This window comes from Phocoena phocoena, chromosome 9 (genome assembly GCF_963924675.1).
Source record: "Phocoena phocoena chromosome 9, mPhoPho1.1, whole genome shotgun sequence".
NCBI classification, from domain to species: Eukaryota; Metazoa; Chordata; class Mammalia; order Artiodactyla; family Phocoenidae; genus Phocoena; species Phocoena phocoena.
This window is the reverse complement of record NC_089227.1, coordinates 19,078,882-19,100,135: the sequence shown is the minus strand read 5'-3', so window position 1 is coordinate 19,100,135 and position 21,254 is coordinate 19,078,882. Positions and strand designations below refer to the sequence as shown.

General features: G+C 35.2%; 1 protein-coding gene across 1 annotated transcript in view; it reads right to left on the bottom strand.

Annotated features, from left to right (window-relative positions):
• ORC5 (origin recognition complex subunit 5) overlaps positions 1 to 21,254 on the bottom strand; it is a 73,578-nt gene that overhangs the window by 27,886 nt on the left and 24,438 nt on the right. Inside the window, exons 7-12 of the mRNA XM_065883671.1 lie at positions 20,522 to 20,570; positions 20,345 to 20,435; positions 16,829 to 16,881; positions 14,440 to 14,552; positions 12,662 to 12,709; positions 6,255 to 6,365 (exon numbers count right to left, since the gene is read on the bottom strand). Of these exons, the coding sequence (XP_065739743.1) occupies positions 6,255 to 6,365; positions 12,662 to 12,709; positions 14,440 to 14,552; positions 16,829 to 16,881; positions 20,345 to 20,435; positions 20,522 to 20,570 (465 nt within the window). The remainder of the gene's footprint in view (positions 1 to 6,254; positions 6,366 to 12,661; positions 12,710 to 14,439; positions 14,553 to 16,828; positions 16,882 to 20,344; positions 20,436 to 20,521; positions 20,571 to 21,254) is intronic.

Below are 21,254 nucleotides of genomic sequence, written 5' to 3'. Positions count from 1 at the left end.
AATACCAAAGTAGGGCTTCCCTGGTGGCGCAGTGGTTAAGAATCTACCTGCCAATGAAGGGGACACAGGTTCAAGCCCTGGTCTGGGAAGATCCCACATGCTGCGGAGAAGCTAAGCCCATGTGCCACAACTACTGAGCCTGTACTCTAGAGCCTGCGAGCCACAACTACTAAAGCCCGCACACTCTAGGGCCCATGCTCCGCAACGAGAAGCCACCGCAATGAGAAGCCCGCACACCACAATGAAGAGTAGCCTCTGCTCGCTGCAACTAGAGAAAGCCTGCGTGCAGTAACAAAGACCCAACACAACCAGCCAAACAAACAAAATTATTTTAAAAACCCAAAATAATTAAATATATCCTTACCATAAACCAACACTTAAAAGAGCAAAAAGCATAAGGTTAATTAAATGCTATTACAATTAATGCAACACTTGTGGGAAAAGATCAAGTTTATTTATGACTAAAAAATTAAACTGATATAACAAACGTAAGTCCAAATATATTCTAATATATAGTATCATGCTGTGAGTTCAAAAGAAAATGGAAATGTGTATTTTTGAAAATATATATATATTACTACACTTAGCTCCATAATGCTTATTTATACTCTTGAAAATAAATTTAAAAGGATATTTTAACTTAAATTTTTTTCTTATTAAATTATGCACAACTAAATAGGAAACGATTCAGAAATTAAAAATTACTGAAAAATACAACTTGTCGATTTGGTACACAGAACTAAAGAACTATGCTCCTTTTCTCATTTTTCACTTGTTTCTTGAAATTAATTCAGAGTGCACTGTTTCTTACAATTAATAAAAAAGAACTTCTTATTTTAAACCTCCCAAACTGTAGAATTACAGTGAATTACCTTCAAAAGTAATTTCTCAAAATGCTAACTGATCAAATAAAATCAATAATATGTGATATAAGTATATGTGTAATTGAATGTCCTTAACTTTTTAAAGATAATTTTCCTTTTAAAAGTCACTTTAGAAACCTGTACCAATAATTTCAGAAATAAACTCTTCAGCAATTTTATCCTCTGGGAAAATATACAGCAATATGGCTTAATATTTCATTTTATTTTATTTTTATTTATTTATGGCTGCGTTGGGTCTTCGTTACTATGCGCGGGCTTTCTCTAGTTGCAGCGAGTGGGGGCTACTCTTCGTTGCGGTATGTGGGCTTCTCATTGCGGTGGTTTCTCATTGCGGAGCACGGTCTCTAGGTGCATGGGCTTAGTTGCTCCGCGGCATGTGGGATCCTCCCGGACCGGGGCTTGAACCCATGTCCCCTGCATTGGCAGGCGGATTCTTAACCACTGCGCTACCAGAGAAGTCCCACTATTTTAAAATAAATGATATATCTGACAATCTTAAAGAACTGTTCTCCTACTGCCTTCACCTAACTACAAGAGTATGGAGGGGGTAGGCCAGGTTGAGTAAGAGAAGATACAGAAATATCAAAACAATGAAATAAACAATTCAAAAGTTTCCAAACAATTTATCATTTTTCTTCAAGACAAAGAAAGATAAATGAAAAGCATAACCTGGTTTTAATATACTTTTGAAAAAAGGCAATTCAATATCTTTTAAAGATAATAAATGGTCCTCAGAAATGTATCTCATAACTAACTTTTGAAGGTAATACCTACACAAATTACCATTTCTTGCTTATAAATAAATGGTATTCTATTTATATTCTACCACTTATAAATAAATGGTATTCTATTTACATTCTATTCATGCTGACAGGAGAAAGAATGAAAACACCAGAATTAATGATTCATCATTCATGAAGTTTAGGTATATATAGAAAGGCTACATTTTTTTATTTGAATAAATTTTTTTAAATGACCCATGATCATGAATGTAAAATTGTATAAGGATTTGGATAAGATGAAATTATCTTAAAGGTCTAAGAAGAATTTAAAAACTATATTTCAGTTCAATAAATTTGAGCATTAACCTATTGTAAAATGTTAAATGTGCTATTATTCCTTTACTTTTTTATGAGACTAAAAAGTTAATGAGTAGAATTTTATCTAAAATTTAGTAAAGAATAAAGAAATTGAGAAGAATGCCAACTACAATACACTACTATTACTCAACTATTATGAATTTGACTATTATTCTCAATTGGACTTTTAATAATATTAGAGATTCCTTAAGCTACTATTTTTATAACTTCATGACAGAATAGATTTAAACAGATTTAAATGAATGTGATGGAAATAAACTTTTGCTTCAAAAGGATTTTTTTTTTTATAATTTTTTTTTGGAACTTCAAAAGGATTTTGAATGTATATACCACATTTAATCAATTTACTATATGTGAAAAATTATACATAATTATGTAACTGGTAAATGAAGCTATAAAATAACACATTACTGTAAAGCAAATCCTTAAAACAGTTGCAGTTAGACAAAATGAATAGAAAAATAATACTCTACCATCTTATATAGACATATTATAACCAATAAAAAGCAATTTGGTTCCAGGTGGAAGATATTCATGCAAAACAATTCCTTACCAATTTTATTTACATTTTCATGAAAGTGTAAAAGTGTGAGCGTGCGCACATAACATTAAATATCTTCAGGCAAATTTGTTTTGCAAATAAACTAATGTGTTAAATTAACAAACAGCTCTCTCTAAATATCAAAGACAATATTAACAAGTAAAGCTAGGTTTTCCTGCTCGTTTTAAAGCTAGAATGCAACAATATTGCCATCTAGTGTTCATATCAAGTACTTCCAATACAAATGTGGTCATATTCTTGTTTTGCACTTAAAAAATTAAGTGTGTACAGGTTAAATACAAATTGTCATTCCTATGGGCAAGAGTACAGTTTTGATGGATAAATAAAAGGAGAAAAATAGAAAACGTCTCTAAGAGATAATGGGAAGAAAAAATATAAGGCACGTGGGATAAATACCTTTCTTTTGGATGCAATTTCTGCCACATTTTGTTTTTAAACATGGTATATGTTATCTGATTTTCTTTGGTACTCTACTGACCAAACAAAAGTAAAGGTAAACTTCCTAGGGCTAGTTATACAGTCACCCCTCAGTAACTGCTGGAGATTGGTTCCAGGATACCACCCACCACGCCTCCATACCAAAACCTGAGGATGCTCAAGTCCCTTATATAAAACAGCATAGTATTTGCACATAACCTATGCACATCCTCCCATACACTTAAACCTTCTCTACATTACCTATACTACCTACTACAATGTAAATAGTTGTAAATTCTATGTAAATAGTTGCCAGTGAGGCAAATTCAAGTTTTGCTTTTTTGAACTTTCTGGATTTTTTTTTTTCCTGAATATTTTCAATCTGTGGTTGGTTGAATCTGTGGATGCAGAACCTACGAATATGGAGGGATGACTGTAACTATCCCTTTGTACCGCCCCCCGGCCCCACCTCTGTGTCCCAAATGAAATCACTGAGATCAAGTCCTACATGATTTCTCATCAAATAAAAGTTCATTTAAAGCAGTGTTTTAAATACACAAAATTTATTTTGATTACTGCTAGTTAGAACAGATAAAGAATAAAAAGACTGAGGTTGTTAACGCTGAAAAGAATTTAGCTTCATTAAAAATTAAGATACATTTGGGGCTAAATTGTTTAATTACATTATAGGCATTATTGAAAACAAAGACTGGTGACATTGTTCATCTATAATCAAAGCCTCAGAGTAGCTAGTAGATCTCTAAATCAGCAGCCTATCATTATTTTTGATTGTCCATCCCTATAAACCTAGACCTGCTGCTAGGAAATGCTCTACCAATGTTAGGTACCATATGTAAGGTGTGACGTGTGGTGGTGGCAGTATTAGTACTAGATCAGAACTACAATGACTGCTACTACTGCTACAGTATAACCCCGGTTACTTTCAACTAATCTGGTGTGACACTTCACAACTGTGTCTTGCTTTTTTTCCTAGTCCCACACCTTTGGTCATATTATCCTCCCTCTTAGAGCTCTATAAATTCTATCCATTGGAAACAAGATGTCAGCTAATTTTACTATTATTTTTCCTTTTTTATTTACTCATTTTTGTACAACAAACATGTCGTATATAAATTAGAAACATTTAAAGAAAAAAATCCTCCTGATTCTCTATAGCCTGGCCCCATTTTTCACCTTTCCGGTGATACCTTCAAGTTCTCTCCTCTTGTCCAATCCAAAAGTGATCTTTCTACTCTAAACTTCTCAGCAGCACTATCTAGCATTCACTTACAGCCTTACAATATTACTTCTATGTACATGTTTTTTTATCCCCCTCCCAGAATAAATTATAAGCTCTCTGGAAGAAAGAAATGCACATTTATTATCCTTCTTTGTGTCTCCCACAAACTTAATTTTTGGGCACCCAAGAAATATTAATCACATGTGATACAAACACCTTTCTGCTCTGTTTAGAAGCACTGTCTCCTTCACTTCCCTAGGCTTTAATTCTCAAAGATTTACTCATTTTGTCATAGTGGGAAAATCAATCTCTCTGAGGCTCAATTCCTTACAATAAAGATCATAATACCTGATGTCTATTTCAGTTATTGCAACAGCAAAAACAAAACAAAAACCTCACATGTTATATGTAGAAAGCTACTAGCAAAATGTAGTTTGACTAAAAATTAATTTCAGACAAAAGCATCTGAATATGTATATACACATGTATACACACACACGGCAAAAAAAATCCCTGTAATAGATTAAAACTGAATTAGATTTTTAAAACTATCAGCATTAGGGCTACCATCCACCTACTCATCTAGCTAGTTATTTACATAACCTAATAACTCACTAGACTACCCTTCTTCAAAAATGTAATAAACGTAGACACAATTTTCTATAAAGTTGACTTATATAAAAATTATCTAACTTTAATGTCGAGCACACTGAGAACATAGCTATTTTTGGTCCCCAAAGACTTCTTTAAATGAAGAATCAGAAGTTACTATCACGCATTAGATTACAAAGTCTAATATCCATTCAGGAACCAAATTTATTTGAAGTGAATTAAAATGTAAATGCTATTATTTACATGTTTTTCAACCTAAAAACATATACATAAAATAAAATGCTCACTGAAACATCTGAGGTGACTGCTTTTCAATAAATACTAGTTACATCATTTGGTTTTTCTTCTATCCATTCATACCATGTGCTAAGTGCTGTTTTTCTGGACCATTTAAGAAATCTACTGTAACTGCATTTTTTTTTTTTTTTTTTTGTGGTACGCGGGCCTCTCACTGCTGTGGCCTCTCCTGTTGCGGAGCACAGGCTCCAGACGCGCAGGCTCAGCGGCCATGGCTCACGGGCCCAGCCGCTCTGCAGCATGTGGGATCTTCCCAGACCAGGGCACGAACCCGTGTCCCCTTGCATCAGCAGGCGGACTCTCAACCACTGCGCCACCAGGGAAGCCCTGTAACTGCATTTTTAACAAATAGGTTTTTCTTAAATGTCACCTAAAAAAAGAACCTTAGCTACTTTATAAATGTCTTATTTCCTATTTTTATGCTACTGCTGCCATCTAGTGAAAATTTTAAGAACTTAATCAATTTGGAAAATACATCATGTTTTAAAAAATGCATACTGTCGGGCTTCCCTGGTGGCACAGTGGTTGAGAGTCTGCCTGCCGATGCAGGGGACACGGGTTCGTGCCCCGGTCTGGGAAGATGCCGCAGAGCGGCTGGGCCTGTGGGCCATGGCCGCTGAGCCTGCGCGTCCGGAGCCTGTGCCCCGCAACGGCAGAGGCCACAACAGTGAGAGGCCCATGTACCGCAAAAAAAAAAAAAAAAAAAATGCATACTGTCAACCTGCAAAGTATATATATGAGGAATAAGAATATTATGGATTATTTTCTTATAAATACATTTCTAAATTTTTTCATATTTCTATATTATAATTCATCAATTTAATCATGAAGCCACTTTTTTATTTAATCAGCAAGATAATTATAATCATTTAAAAATTCCTGTATTGAGAAAAGAAAAAGACCAGAAACAACAAGTTGTTTCTGTCATCAAATTATACCTTTAAATATATGCAATTCAGTAACACCCTTGAAAATTGTATATTTGCAATTTCAATTACTTACCAAGGACGTTGTTCATTATATAGTTAAATTAGTAACATATGCTGACCAAAAATCTAAATGCCTGGAACTCTACTGATCAGATTACCTGAAGAATTCCATAAAGGTAAAGATGATACATAATAACAGATCATTAACATTACCTGGGAGAAGATATTTGCTGTTGGAGCAACTCTGCTATCCACAATACTATATAATATTGCTAATAATCTGTCTAGTGGAAACGGTTTTGGTCCGAGGAGATGATTGCTTGTCTATAAGAAAAAAAGATCATGGATTTTCTTCTTACAGCAGAACACTCACTTTCTGTACTATAAATTCCAATAACAACATATTTACATTGTATATAGTTCCCCAAATAGGCTAATAAATCTAACTTGCAATCTCTAGAAGTTTACCTGATATGATCATGATTTATCTTTCAACATTTTCTTCAAGATGTTCTGATTTACATCAACAAATATTAAAGGACTCACAAGTTACCCAGTCTAGGCCCGAACATCACCCCTATTTTGCTGTTGTAACCGGATGTTAAGTGACTTAGCCAAGTCATTTGTCAAGACAGTGTACAACCAAAACAAGGGTCTAGGCCCTAACCCCTAGACTAGAACTTACTACTAACTCCTCACCATTCCTCTTTGTGCCACTGCCTGAAAAATGTATTTGTTCAACATTAATAGTTCTAAAAAGATCAGTTACAGTAAATACTAGCTTAGAAAATGAATGCAGTGTTTCATAGTATGTGAATAAGCTGTCAGTCAGAAACAATGTAAAATTTATTAAAAATTTTTAAGATTGTAAAATGTTCATACTTGTCTACAAAGTCAATGGTACAATTACTTGTCATTAGAAAACTGCAGTGCTCAAGGGTCTATAGATAATTAGATAATTCTATTAGATAATTTTAGTAGCAATGTAATAATTTAAGTACTCTATATGAGCAAGGGCAAATAAAATGAGAAGCTTTATTTACAAGCATGGGAATAACTATTTCTTTAAAAGAATGACTGTAAGTAAAAAAAAAACCTACTCAGAATTACAAAATGAAGTATTTACCTCAGCTATTTATATCTAAAACACAGTTTAGAAATCATTTTCCAAGTCTCAAAGTTTATATGCTTTTCTTATTAAATACTTCAAACATTTAGAAAAGAGATTCATAAATACCAATGCAACCACCCAATTTTATCACATCCAAACATTATGCAATTTGTACAAAAAAAGCATTAGATCACATTACAAACTGAAGCCCCCTTGCATCCTTCCCACATACCACTCTCCCCTTCCCTCCCTAGAAGGAACCACCATCCAGAATCTGGTGTTTTTATCATTTTCATGACAATTTTTGAACTACTACTGCTATATATGTGTCCATAAACAATATACAGCGTTGTCTGCATAATCTAATATCTCAAATAAATGATATCATTTTGGACATAGCACTCTACCAAACTGCTTTTTTCCTTCAACATTGTTTTTGAGATTTATTCATTTTGATACATGTAGCTCTAGTCCATTTTTAAATTACCCTACAGAATTCCATTTCATGACAAATCAGTCTACCCTAAAAAATTAATCCCCATAATTCATCACAAAGAATACTGTGATGGCCAATTGTGTACATTTCTCCTTGCACACGTGTGAACTTCTCTGTGGGAATGCGAACTTCTCTGTGGGAATGCTCGATTAAAGGAGGGGGCAGAGAATGCTATGTGTTCATCAACACTGCTTCTTCTTGGGCACATAGGAAGACTACATGTCTCAGTCTCTCCTGCAGTTAGATGGACGCCATCCGATTGAGTTCTGGCCAACGGAATATGGGTGGCAGCGATGTGAGCTACTACCAAACCTGGCCTTTCAAACCACTGGATCCTTTAGTCTTCTTTACCTTTGGTGACAACTTAAGAGGCCACCATGTTTCACTTGACATCACTATACCACCATAAAAAAGGCCCACATAACTCATATCCAACTGTGTCGTGAGCAATATATATATATACATATGAGCAATACAACTTTTATGTTAAGCCACTGAGGGTTAGGGAGTTGGTTTTTCACTACACCACTGTCCAGCCTATCCTGATCAATGTAAAGTACGTTCACATATTAACTTTATTAGGTATGACCAACCTGCAGAACACGCAGCCTCTTATTCTTCCACATTATCACCAACACTTGGAATCATCAGACATTTTTTTAGTTTTGCCAACCTTAGAGTGTAAAATAATACCTCAGTGCTGTTTAAAGTTGCATTTCTCTCATTAGTGAATGAGGGTGATAATCATGTTACATTTGTTAGACATTTCCAGATCCTTTTTGTATCGTTTATCCATTTATCTACTGAATTTTTGCCTTCTTCTTATTAGTTTGTATGAGCTTTAAAAATCCTAGATAGGGGCTTCCCTGGTGGCGCAGTGGTTGAGAGTCTGCCTGCCGGTGCGGGGGACACGGGTTCGTGCCCCGGTCCGGGAGGATCCCGTGTGCCGCGGAGCGGCTGGGTCCGTGAGCCATGGCTGTTGAGCCTGCGCGTCCGGAGTCTGTGCTCCGCAATGGGAGAGGCCACAGCAGTGAGAGGCCCGCGTACCGCAAAAAAAAAAAAAATCCTAGATACTAATCATTATCAGGTGTATGAGTTTAAGAACAGTGGTTAAACATCATGGTAGGCTTTGGATTCAGAAGTCCTGGAATTGGATGCTGGTTCTACCACATTAACTATGTATTCTTGGGCAAGTTACTAAATTTCTCTTTAATATTCAGTTTCCTCATCTAGGAAATAAGGACAATGACAGCAACTACATTTATTAGGTCATTGTGAGAATTAAGTAAGATCATATGTGGAGCTTAACAATGTTTGGCTTATACTGCTCAACAGCTTTTATTATCATCATCATGATATACTTGTTTATATGTATTTTCTTTTCTACACAAATGCCTTGAAAACAGGAGACGTTTTATTTACCTTTTTCATCCCTAGCACTTGGGATTGTTAGTTAAATAAATGAATGTATGAAAGGATAATGAAGGAAATTGTATTAGAGGGAAGAAAGAAAAAAATAAAGGTAAATGTTGAGCTATCTAAATGGAACTGGTGTCCCTGTCCTCATTAACACTTAGAAGTGAATTGAGGTTAGTAAAAATTACCAAATTCCTGAAGTGTTGGGAATAAATTGGGGGGCAATTCAGGCTGAGAATCACACTGTGAAATGCTGCTGACACTTTTCTGATTTTCACTTTTTATTTTGTGATTAGAAAACACATCTCCAATTTAAAATTAAAGTGTTCTAGTGCCATGGAGGGCATATGACATTTATCTTCTTCACAGAACTGATTCTGTATGCTATAAATGCAAACTGGCTTCCCACCTAGAGAGAAAGCCAAAGTGTGAGAAATACCTCACTAGATTCGCTATAGCTTATTAGACAGAATGAAAGTCTGTACGAATGGAAGAAATAAGCGAAAAAAGAAACCAAATAAATGAGATAAAATGGAATGAAAACTGGTATCAAGCCAAACCAAGAAAAACAGAGATGGGAAAATAAACTTAGAGTTATAGGTATTTATACCAGAAAAACTAAAACTAGGAACAATTAAAAGAAGTTTAATTGTGGGGAATGGGACTATGAGTGAGGAGAGGAAAAATGCTGCTTTTTCACATAAACTAAGTGGCAGATAATCTGGTATCACATACATGCATTAGGTGAACTGAAAAGCAAAATCTTAAAAAATGAGTGTCAACTGAGGATATACAGAGAAAAAGAATTATCAACTGAAGATACATAACAGATTTAAAACAACTGTTATGATTATTATTCTTGTGGTTTGCTTTTAATGGTTGATGCCCTAATTGAGAGCTTCATGAGAGCAGAGACAATGGTTATTTTGTTCTCCACTACGTCCATAGCATCTAGCAGAGTGCATGGCATAGAGTAAGCATTCAATAAGATTTCAAAAAGAGAGGGAACAAAAATACAAAGAAACTACCTAAGCGTACACAGATTTTAGTAACTAAGCTCAGATTTTAAAATGACATGAACCAAAAACAAAAGAGGCTAACATAAAAGTCAAATCTATAAGAATAACATCAGAAGAACTAGAGCTCACCTAGGACTAAAGACAACTTCACAGTGTCTTTGTTCATATGGTTCCCTCTGTCAAGACTGTCTTCCTAGACTTGTACAAATCCACTCATTCCACAAGGATGGTCTAACGTGCCAGCTCTTTCACAGTCCTCACTGATCAGCACTAATATATCTCCCTCTACAACATTCTTAGTTTTCTCTGTCTAAAGAATAAGGCCTAAAATTTTTAGCTTTATGTTCATTCTTTGGTTTCCTTCTTTCATTCATTCAATTTATTTATCTGTGCAATAAACACCCACCAATTACCACCAAGTGCCAAGATAACAGAGGTGAAGAGATGGGCTTTCTTACCTTAACTGGTGAGTAAGGAAATTCCCTGACAGTTTGGCCTCAATTGATTTTTCTCTGAAACTCACCATACACTCCAGCCAATTTCATTATTTCTTGTATATACCCTATACTATCTTACCTCTGTTTCTTGGCTCAAATCATTTCCTCAACTAAAATGTCTTCTCCTCCCATCTTTGCATATCTAATCCTCACCATTCCTGAGTGCCCACTCAAAATGCAAGCCCTACTATACATCCTTCCCTCCCTACCTCAGCCAGAAGTACTCTCTCCTCCTACCCATCCTTTATGACCCAAAGCAGCTACATACATACGAAAGAGGGTACAAAATCAATGATCTGCCTATAGTGGAGAGCCTAATCAGAGATGTCTCAGTGAAAGGGCATACTAGAAAAGTCTTTCCATGCCAAGCAAATGGATTTGGTGAGGAAATCTGCCTGCCAAACTCTAGCTCTGTGTGAATGGGAGAAAAAAAGGCTTCCCTGAGACTTTTAACTAGAAGCCAGAGCTAATACTGATGTGGGGGCAGAATTCACAATAGCTTTGTGGTCTGCAAGTCCCCAGGCTGAGAACTGAATTTCAAATGATCCCAGGTTACCAGTGTTCACAAGTGCTTGCAGAGAAGTACGCGTAAAACCTTTCAAAGGAACACATCTCAGGCCTCAAAAATTCAAAGATTAAGTTCAGCCAACAATTAAAAATAATAAAATGTTCAGGAAACAGGACATTATGTGCCCAAATCAGCAAAAATAGAAAACATGGAATTAGACTAACAAGGACTTCTAACACTGAAATATAAGACACAGAATATTAAATAGGTTTTTTTATGTTAAAGAAAAATATGACTAGGGAAAAATATTAAAGTGATCAGATAGACTTGAAATGAACCAGTAAAATTTCTGAAGATTACACATAACATTACTGAAATTACAAAATTGATGTAAATAGCAGATCAGACAAAGGTGAAGAGAAAATAAGAACAGAGAACTGAAGAAATTACCCAGAATACATCACACAGAGATGAAAGGGAATGGAGAATATAAAGACTTAAAAAACACAGATGGTAGAGTGAAAAGGTCTATCATAAGCCTAACCAGCGTCTCAGGAAAACATGTCAGAGAGAATGGAGGAGAGGCAATATTTGAAAAGTTAATGACTGAGAATTTACCAGAATTAAATAAAGGCATCATTATTCAAATTTAGGAAGCAAAACTAATGCCAAGTAAAAAGAAATTCAATCCCAGATACACTACAGAGAAACTGTAAGAAGACTAAAGTAAAAGGAGAAGAGAACTTGAAAGCAGCCAGAGAAAACAGAGGAATAACACAGGAATAAGACTCACAGCAGTTTTTTTTTTAGCAGTAATAAAGCCAGAAGACAGTAAAACAATGTCCTCAATTCAGAAGCATATACTGAGCAAAACTGCTTTTAACAATGAGAGTGAGAAACAAAACTCACAGCTTCTATAGTGCAAAGTTTACAGTTCTAACTTCTCTATCTTCTGCCAGGAGAAACCGCAGTGGTTAAGACGTACAAGAGAGCTGAACAGTCTAAATGCTCCTTTTGGAAATTTCAACTTGCCCCACAGCCCTACCTTCAAAGTTGCTTAGTGTTTCTAATTCCTAAGCTTTTCCAGATTCCTTGGGTCAAATCAGCTTCTTTTGGGGGTTACGTTTTCGCCTTCTCTGATGTGCTTAGTCACCGACATATCTATCTACTAGTCAATTCCAATTTTATAGATCTCTCATCTGCTTAGTCCTTATTAGTTTAACCTTTTTAATTTCTTCAATGCCATCTTTGTGGTGTTTCAAAGGGGAAAGGAGGAAATTAAGCTATATTTAATTAAAAATTCCAGGGTGACCTTTTTCATCTATTAATTCACTAGAAAAATTTTGTGAACTCCCTTTTATCTCTAGAACCAGCTCACCTGAATTGTGCCTCCCCAATCACTGTATCCAACATAACAAAACACTACTACAGCATTATGATGGTACCATATCAATACAAGTAACTTCTTACATCCAAATGACTATGTAAATGCATACAATTATGCATTTATCAACTTCCTATAATATTCTAAATTTGTAAGTTTTTCCCATTAAAGAAATTACAACATAAATACCTTTTCGTGTTTCTTTAGAAAGTTGGTTTTCTTGATTTTCCCATGATGCTGCAATCAAGCAAAATAATTTTTAAGATGAAAGATAGTATTCCACAAAACCAGAAAGCATAATTTGTTTAAAACATGACACACGTAAGAGTAACTTATGTATCTTAGGCTTTTTTATTTTATTCTATTTATCACCTAAAACATCACCTTAAAATACCAACATATTTTAGGCTTTTAAAATCAATTTTGATCGTATACAGGATTACTTGTGCATGTAAAGAAAGAGGTCTCAAAATAAAAGTGATATTTCCTAAAAGAACTTATATTGATTTATTACAGCACATTTATTTCTATAAAAACAAAACTTCCAAAGATAAACGGGTTTTCAATTCATTCTGTAAGGCAGGCTGTCAATTCACATAAAATTGAGAGCATTTAGTTAAGCACTTGGGATTCAATAGTAGGGAAAAAAATATAGATGCAGTCCTTGCCCTCTTGAAACCAAAGACTAGTGGTAGAGATAGGCAAAAAATAAACAGACAAAAATGTATTATATTTAATAATAAATCAAACAGCATATTATTTGCTTTCAAGAAGAAAATTCTAAAATGAGATTTCTCCAACTAATATACATGCAGAGAGCCTCCTGAATGTTCTGGATAATGATGTATGGAGTACATGATACTATAGTAGGAGCTTCAGAACAATAAAGGAGTTACTACCCTTAAAATCATTCCCATCTCTCATATTTTTAACAAAACCTTAGTTAAATTTTTTTAAATGTAGAATTATTACCTAAGTAAGGTATATCTGAACTCTTCTTCTGTGAAACTACCTACTTCACCCATTCAGGCTGTGATCTTAAAGTGAGAAGTCAAAAATAAATGATTAAAGGGGGAAAAAAAAAGAACAGGTGGAATTTAAGCATGTAGAGATTGGAGAGGAAGGAATTCTAGATGGAGAAACCAATGTAAACAAAAGCTTGGGGAGTTAGGAAAAACAGCTAAGTTCTGGAAACAGAAAAGTTAAGTTTGAATTTTTTTTATTAATCAGCTTGTAACTGGACTTGCTCAGGATGTGTAGCAAAATATATCTGGTTGCAAGGATAATTTTCACCCACTTGACATAATGCCTTGGTAAGAGAGTGAGTGTTATAGGGAGAACACCACACAGAGCACCCGAGTTCACTCTGGAGGAGAGTTGGTCTTTGCTTAGGTGGAAGGTGATTGAGGTAATGGCTCACGCATCCTAAAGAAACCTTTTTGGGAAGTTTAAGTGTGAGGAATGCTCCATTGATGGATGAAGTTCTGAGGGCCTCTAAATTTTCTTATCAACATTCATTTCAGGAATATTGTTTTTTGCTGTCATTTTCAGACTAATTTGTCTTTCAAAATTCAGCAAGCAATGCTACCCCCTCCATGAAGCCTTCTTTCCTCAACACTTCCCTGCAAGTTGTTTATCATATCATGCTTACTAGACACTAATACCACCCCTCTTTTTTAGCCTGTCTGCTCCAAGACTGTCCCCACCCCAAAAGTGGCACTCACTCACCCCCAATATCCTAAAGAAAGTTCTCAAATAACACTGTTGACTGGCAAAGGTAAAGTGAGAAATAAAGAATAAATGATTAAAGGAAAATAAACAAACAAAATCTTTAAAGAATGAGTCCTAAATACATATTCAGCAATCTCTTATTCTAATCTCTATCCCTTACAAATTTACAGGTGTTGAGGAATTTCAAAATATTCCCTAGATCTGCAAAAATAAAGTGAAAAAGAAATAATGATTACCTTAAGAAAAAACCTTTTGTCAGTTCTTGCTGGATTATAAGAAGCAAGGTATGCAGCAATGAGAATAAACTTAGAGTAATATGGAAGTTCCACGTGAGTATATGCCGAGAGACCTAGACAACAAAATACTTTTATGAAGGTATTTAACGGGCTACCATTAGATTTTAAGTATCTCTTACCTTTTTTCACTTATCTTTTGACTTCCATATGGTACCCTCTAGTCAAAAGATTTTAAAGTGCCCTGAGCTTAAAGTGCCATGATAATGACGGTGGTGGGGAAAACATTATCATTAATGATATGCTCTGCTCATTCTGTTATTTTTGTTTGGTTCCGCCTCTTCTAAAGTCCTGCCCTTCAAAGCCACACTCTCCATTAAACCTTCCCTGATGCTCCCCTACCACACCAAAAGAGAAAATTTGTCTCTACTGTGAATTCCTACTTCGTGTATCTTACTTACGATCCATATAAATTTATACCTTATATAAAGAATTAATTAAACATAAGTGATATTTCTTACTAAGCTACAGTGTTCACTGAAGGAGCCAAGTCTAATGTTTTTTTGTATCCCTACAGTACCTTGTACAAATAACTGAATGAATGGATAAATAAAACAACAGAGTCAGTCAAGCAGCAATGATTTTTATGGGAAGGGAAAAAGGAATCTGATATTTACTGAAATATCTAGTATGTGTAAGGTGCTTACATAATGATTACACAATGTGCTAGGTGCTTTCCTTAAGCATCTCTGAATCTCTGCAGTAACTTAAAAGTAGATATTCTTTCCATTTTAGATAAAGACACTGAGTTGGGCTCAAGGCCACACAGGCAGCAGAGCAAATTACTGCAGATTTTTTTTAAACTCTAGTATCTATTTCTTTCCATTACAACACACAACTGAAAATCACTTGTATGGTACTTCAAGCATTTAAAAACCAAAACAGGGACTTCCCTAGTGGTCCAGTGGTGAAGAATCCACCTTACAATGCAGGGGAAACAGGTTCGATCCCTGGTCAGGGAACTAAGATCCCACATACCGCAGGGCAACTAGCCTGCGCACCACAACTACTGAGCTTGCGCGCCTCAACTAGAGAGTGTGCCACAAACTACAGAGCCCATGCACTCTGGAACCCAAGCGCCACAACTAGAGAGAGAAAACCCAAGTGCCACAACTAGAGAGGAGCCCGCACGCTGAAAGATCCCACATGCCTCAATGAAGATCCCGCATTCCACAACTAATTCCTGGCACTGCCAAAAATAAATAAAATAAACAATCAATAAATCTTTAAAAATAAATAAATAAAAATAAAAACTGAAATGGAATCTCAATACCACTTCATTTCATACCACTTCCCCCACTGACCCAACTAACTGGCTAGTGACCCAACTTTTATATAAGAGTATTTTAGATAGTTGCTTTACTTTTTTTTAAAGTAAAAGTAAAGTTGACCCATACGGGGTGGGGGAATGTTAGGGGCACAGATACCCCTCTCCTCCACAGTAGAAAATCTGCATATAACTTTTGACTCCCAAAAAACGTAACTAGTAATAGCCTACTGTTGACTGGAAGCCTACTGATAACAGTCAATTAACACATATTTTGTATGTTATACGTATACCTACATATATATTATGCATTCATGGCATACCTAACTTTTTCTTAATTTTTCTGATATTTCTAGGCTATGCAGTTCGTCTGCCAGTTTTTTCAAATTGTTGTGTATCTCCAAAACATTTTCCAATACATTTATTGAAAAAAAATCCGTGTATAAGTGGACCCATGCAATTCAAATCTGTGTTGTTCAAGGGTCAACTGTAGTTCTGTTGGGATAAACCCAAATTAAGTTTCTTTAAAGAAAACAAAAGCACAAAACTTCCAAAATATAACCAAATGAAATGCATCCCCCAAACTACATTAACATAAAATTGAATTTTATTACATAACTCATGAAATACATATATACTGAGATAACATTAGGTATACAATTGATTGTTTTAACACAAGCATTTAAAGAAATATAAACTGCTTGGTTTTCACATGATATAACCCAACATGTAGAAACTGGTATTCAAACTTCATTTCTTCCTATTACATTGGTGTGTTGCTTAAAAGAAAATCATTAATTAAAATATCATGGTAGGGAATTCCCTGGTGGTCCAGTGGTTAGAACTTGATGCTTTCACTACTGGGGCCCAGGTTCAATCCCTGGTCGGGGAACTAAGATCCTGCAAGCTGCGTGGTGCAGGAAAAAAAAAAATCATGGTAGTTTGCAAATTATCTTTTATAACACTACTGACTGATGTTATCTTTAGTGTTAACTTAATATCCTGATTATTAGTAACCAATTAAAGAAGTGTCTCTGGTAATTGTCTCAACACTTCCTTTGATACCTTTCAGTTGTCCTGGATCTGTGTCATCTTTCTGTAGCTTTTCCCACTGGGAACTGAAAAAAAAATGAAAGAGGAATGATGGATTGAAAACATATAAAATCAATGTACTGTACTTAAAACAAAGCCGTAGAAAAACTAAAACTTTTTTATTTAACAAAATACATTTAATTTCTTCATAAATAAGACAAATAACATATACATGTTGGTACCTCTACAAAATCATTTAGTGTATATTAGAACAATATAAACTTATATATCAATGCCCAAATGTTGAATTTTTTTAAATCTCTTTTCCTCTGATAATTATAAAGCTATCAAAAAGCACCAAAAAATAAATAACATCACCTACCATACAATAAAACTCCCAATATTCCAGTTATCATATTAAATACAATTGTTATACACCATTTCTAAACTCCGTAACAATTTCTTAAAGTATCATTGCATCAGAAAACTGAGGCCCACAGGTTAAGTTGCCCAAGGACACCCAGCCAGTCAATAACACAAACTCTGCAGACATTCTACAAGGATTCAGCTCTTAGTTCCACTACCAGGGAACAAGGTTGGAGACTTTTTCATAATCTGTCCAAATTGCTTATAAAAGCTATAAAACCAACATATATTCCCAAAAACAGTTTACTGAGTGAGCATCTAACCTTCTATAGCTTTATTCTCCTTTTCTTCATTCTGCTTATCCCAATTTTATTTATTTATTTATTTTTTTGGTACGCAGGCCTCTCACTGTTGTGGCCCCTCCCGTTGCGGAGCACAAGCTCCAGAAGCACAGGCTCAGCGGCCATGGCTTACGGGCCCAGCCGCTCCGTGGCATGTGGGATCTTCCCGGACCGCGGCAGGAACCCGCATCCCCTGCATTGGCAGGCGGACTCTCAACCACTGCACCACCAGGGAAGCCCTGCTTACCCCAATTATTTAATCTCAATTAGAAAATATGAAATATGTGATGATTATTGTTCTTTAATTTAGTAAAAATTTTATTATACACAGGTGAATGGAGGTTAGGGGTAGCAGGGAAAACAGCTGAGTCATTTACTGTGAAGAAACTTCAAATGGACCAGGAGGTATCACCAGGCTTAGAATGCCATTTCTCTGCTACACTATTGGAGAGTCTCACTGGTCCTTTATGTCACAGTGTGACAAAAAGGTAACTAAGGGCATTATATATGCTATTATTATAAAGGAACAAAAATGCAAACTGCCCTAAATACCAAAATTTTTTTTCAAAAAGACAAAGAAAATAACCACATAGGAAATTCTGCAAATTAATACAACAGTTAATAAAACATATATATTTCCTATCAATAAATATAAATGGGTGTACCCCATTAAAGAAAAAGTTTTCAGAATGCCTCGGTAAGGCAGGAGGTCAAATTAGCAATGCTTATTTCTGTGTTCTATACCTTTTTGTGAAAGAAACATACTAAAGATTATATATTAATTGCATATATAAATATGTTATATTATATATGCATCCTTGTAAAAGAAAATGAGTACAAATCAGAAATTATATATGTGCTTAAGAAAGGAATGAAAGGAATAATGGGGTGTGAGACTTCTTTGAGTACTTTTTTTTAATAGTTTTAGGTTCTGAATTATTCTGACACCCTCTTTTACCTGTACAGCAAACAATGAGTTTATTCTACTTTGCCCTTTCTTTCTCTTCTTTTCCCATTTTTTAACTTTGTAACTGTGTTATTCCCAATCCTGTCAAAGTATGTAACATATACATAGTGTTCTTCTACCCTCATTCCCATCTTTTCGTTTTGAGCTAAAATTAATCAAATTTGGTGCTCATCATTCCTTTTGCTCAAGTCTCCCCAGTCATCTCCATTGCACCAGCACTGTCACTAGCAGACTCTTCAGGAAGTGTTTATGAGTATAGTGTTCCCTGAGTTCTCACATGTTTAAAACTGTTTTTCTATAGCCACGATACCTGCATGATAGGTTGGCTAGATATAAAATTCCTTGGCTTACACATCCTCTCTCAAGTTTCTTGAAAATGTTGCTCACTTGTTGTCTTGCTTTATTAGATTCACTTTCCTTTGTAAGTGACATATTTTTGCCTTAATTTCCACCCCTTGCTTCATTCTTCACCACCAAGCCTCCAGATGCCATGTCCTTCCAAATCACCTCTCCATCTCCCCTCAAAAACAGTACTTTCCCAAATCTGCCTTGTTAATTCTTGCCTACATACTCTTGAAACACTTCCTTTTGATTCTTCAGTAGCCAGTGCTCTAATCCTTCGGGTCTCACTTGTTCTCAGTATTATCCCACTCAGGGTTGGACTCTTTCTGGAGGTGATTCATTTGTATTTCATCACTACAAGTCGACCCCATCCCCTGTCGCCACTGTCCTCTCCTCTTTTCCTTATAGTCTTTGCTTAACTCTTCACTTCAGCATAAGCCCCAGGGTTGGCTTTGCTGGCTTCAGTTATTTATTTCACTATTTACATATAAACTGAAGTTTACAGTCAGCTCTGTAGACTCCTAGTCATATTGCAGGCAAGGGTTATGAGTGATTTTATTTGCTTTCCTTACTGACCTTGTGGAGGGTCAGTAAGGAAAGCAAATACTGACCTTGTGGAGAGAACTTGATTTAGGTGGCCAACACTATCCTATGGGAAACTGGAAGTCCTTCTATTACTATGTAAGAGTCACTTTAACAAGCATCCAAATTTTTCTACCTTTAAAAGATCAGATCACAAGCTTTTCTATTCTGTGACTTCCAAACATTGTCATTAATTATTAAAAAGAGGAATAATAATATCTTTGTAATGTTTCTACTTATTTAGAAACTATTATATTCTTATAATCAGCTAATTAAATCAAGCACAAAGTATAGAATAAGGTATTCATGAAAGAAAAATAACAAAATTGGTTAGAAAGTGAAAAAAGACAAAAGCGTTGATGTTTTTAAACTTCCTATGTTGCTTTGTAATGTAGGCTAAACCTAACACCTATAAGGCACTTTATTATTCACAAATCATCTTCACATATATTACTGAAATCTTTTAAGGACTGTTCGAAGAGGGATCCGAGGTCTAGAGGTTTTAGGTGAATTGCTAAGACCTCATAAGGCAGAAAACGGCTAAGCTGGAAATCAGAACTATGTTCTCACTACTCTATGTCTGTGCAACCATGTCTCCTAAGCAGCTTCATTACTATGAAAGTCTAATAACAGACAAATGTAGATTTATGGCTTGACTTATACGTTTCTTTAATAATCAATTTTTTATTATACCATTCAAATATCTAACATAAATATAAAAAACAAAGCTGAAACTGATTTTCCTGTAGCTTTCCAGATTTTAAAAAATTAGCAATTATTAGAAATATGCCTTGTGTAACATACTGGCTAAAAATTGTCCTTCCCAAAATAATAAGAAATGATTCAAATCACAAGAGTTTTTGCCCAATGTGAAGAAGGTAAAGGAAAACATGTACATTTTAGTGAATATCCCAAATATAGAAAAAACACATATACTAAATAGAAAATTACCTTGATATTTCCCTGAGATAAACAGTTTGCATGGCTTTTTTCAAATGAGGTTCAATATTTCTCCAGAGTTTGCGAGTATCACGTTCACTTGCTACTCCAAAGAGAGAAAATTTCAATAATTTAAAATTACAGAAACTTTTTTCAAAAGAAATATTATTATAGTAAAATTATAGTTACCTTCTCCTTTAACAACAGGTTCACAGTATTTAGGAAAATTAAGTACTGCCTATAAACAAGGAAAAAAAAGAAAAAAGCACTTATCTACCACAATTAATTATTTTTCAAGTAAAAATTTTATTAGAATTCAGGCAATTTTATTTCAATATAATTGGCTCAAGTAAAATGTTATTATAGTTTATTACTACAACAATAAAACCACAATTATCAATAACAACAGTAAAACAATATGTAAAATATTCCTTAACTGGCTAAATCCTGCCTAATGTATCAGCTTCTAAATATAAAGAAATATAACAATTCCCAAAGCAAATTTAAAAGCACATACATAGGGGCTTCCCTGGTGGCACAGTGATTAAGAATCTGCCTGCCAATGCAGGGGACACAACTTCGAGCCCTGGTCTGGGAAGATCCCACGTGCCACGGAGCAACTAAGCCTGTGTGCCACAACTACTGAGCCTGCACTCTAGACCCTGCGAGCCACTACTGAGCCCACGCGCCTAGAGCCTGCGCTCTGCAACAAGAGAAGCCACCGCAACGAGAAGCCCGTGCACCGCAATAAAGAGTAGCCCCTGCTCGCCACAACTAGAGAAAGCCTGCGTGCAGCAACGAAGACCCAACGCAGCCAAAAATAAATAAATAAATTTATTATATTAAAAAAAGCACATACATAGAAAAGATGCCTAAAAAGAATATTCTGCAGATGATTTATTAAACTCTTAAGAAATATGCC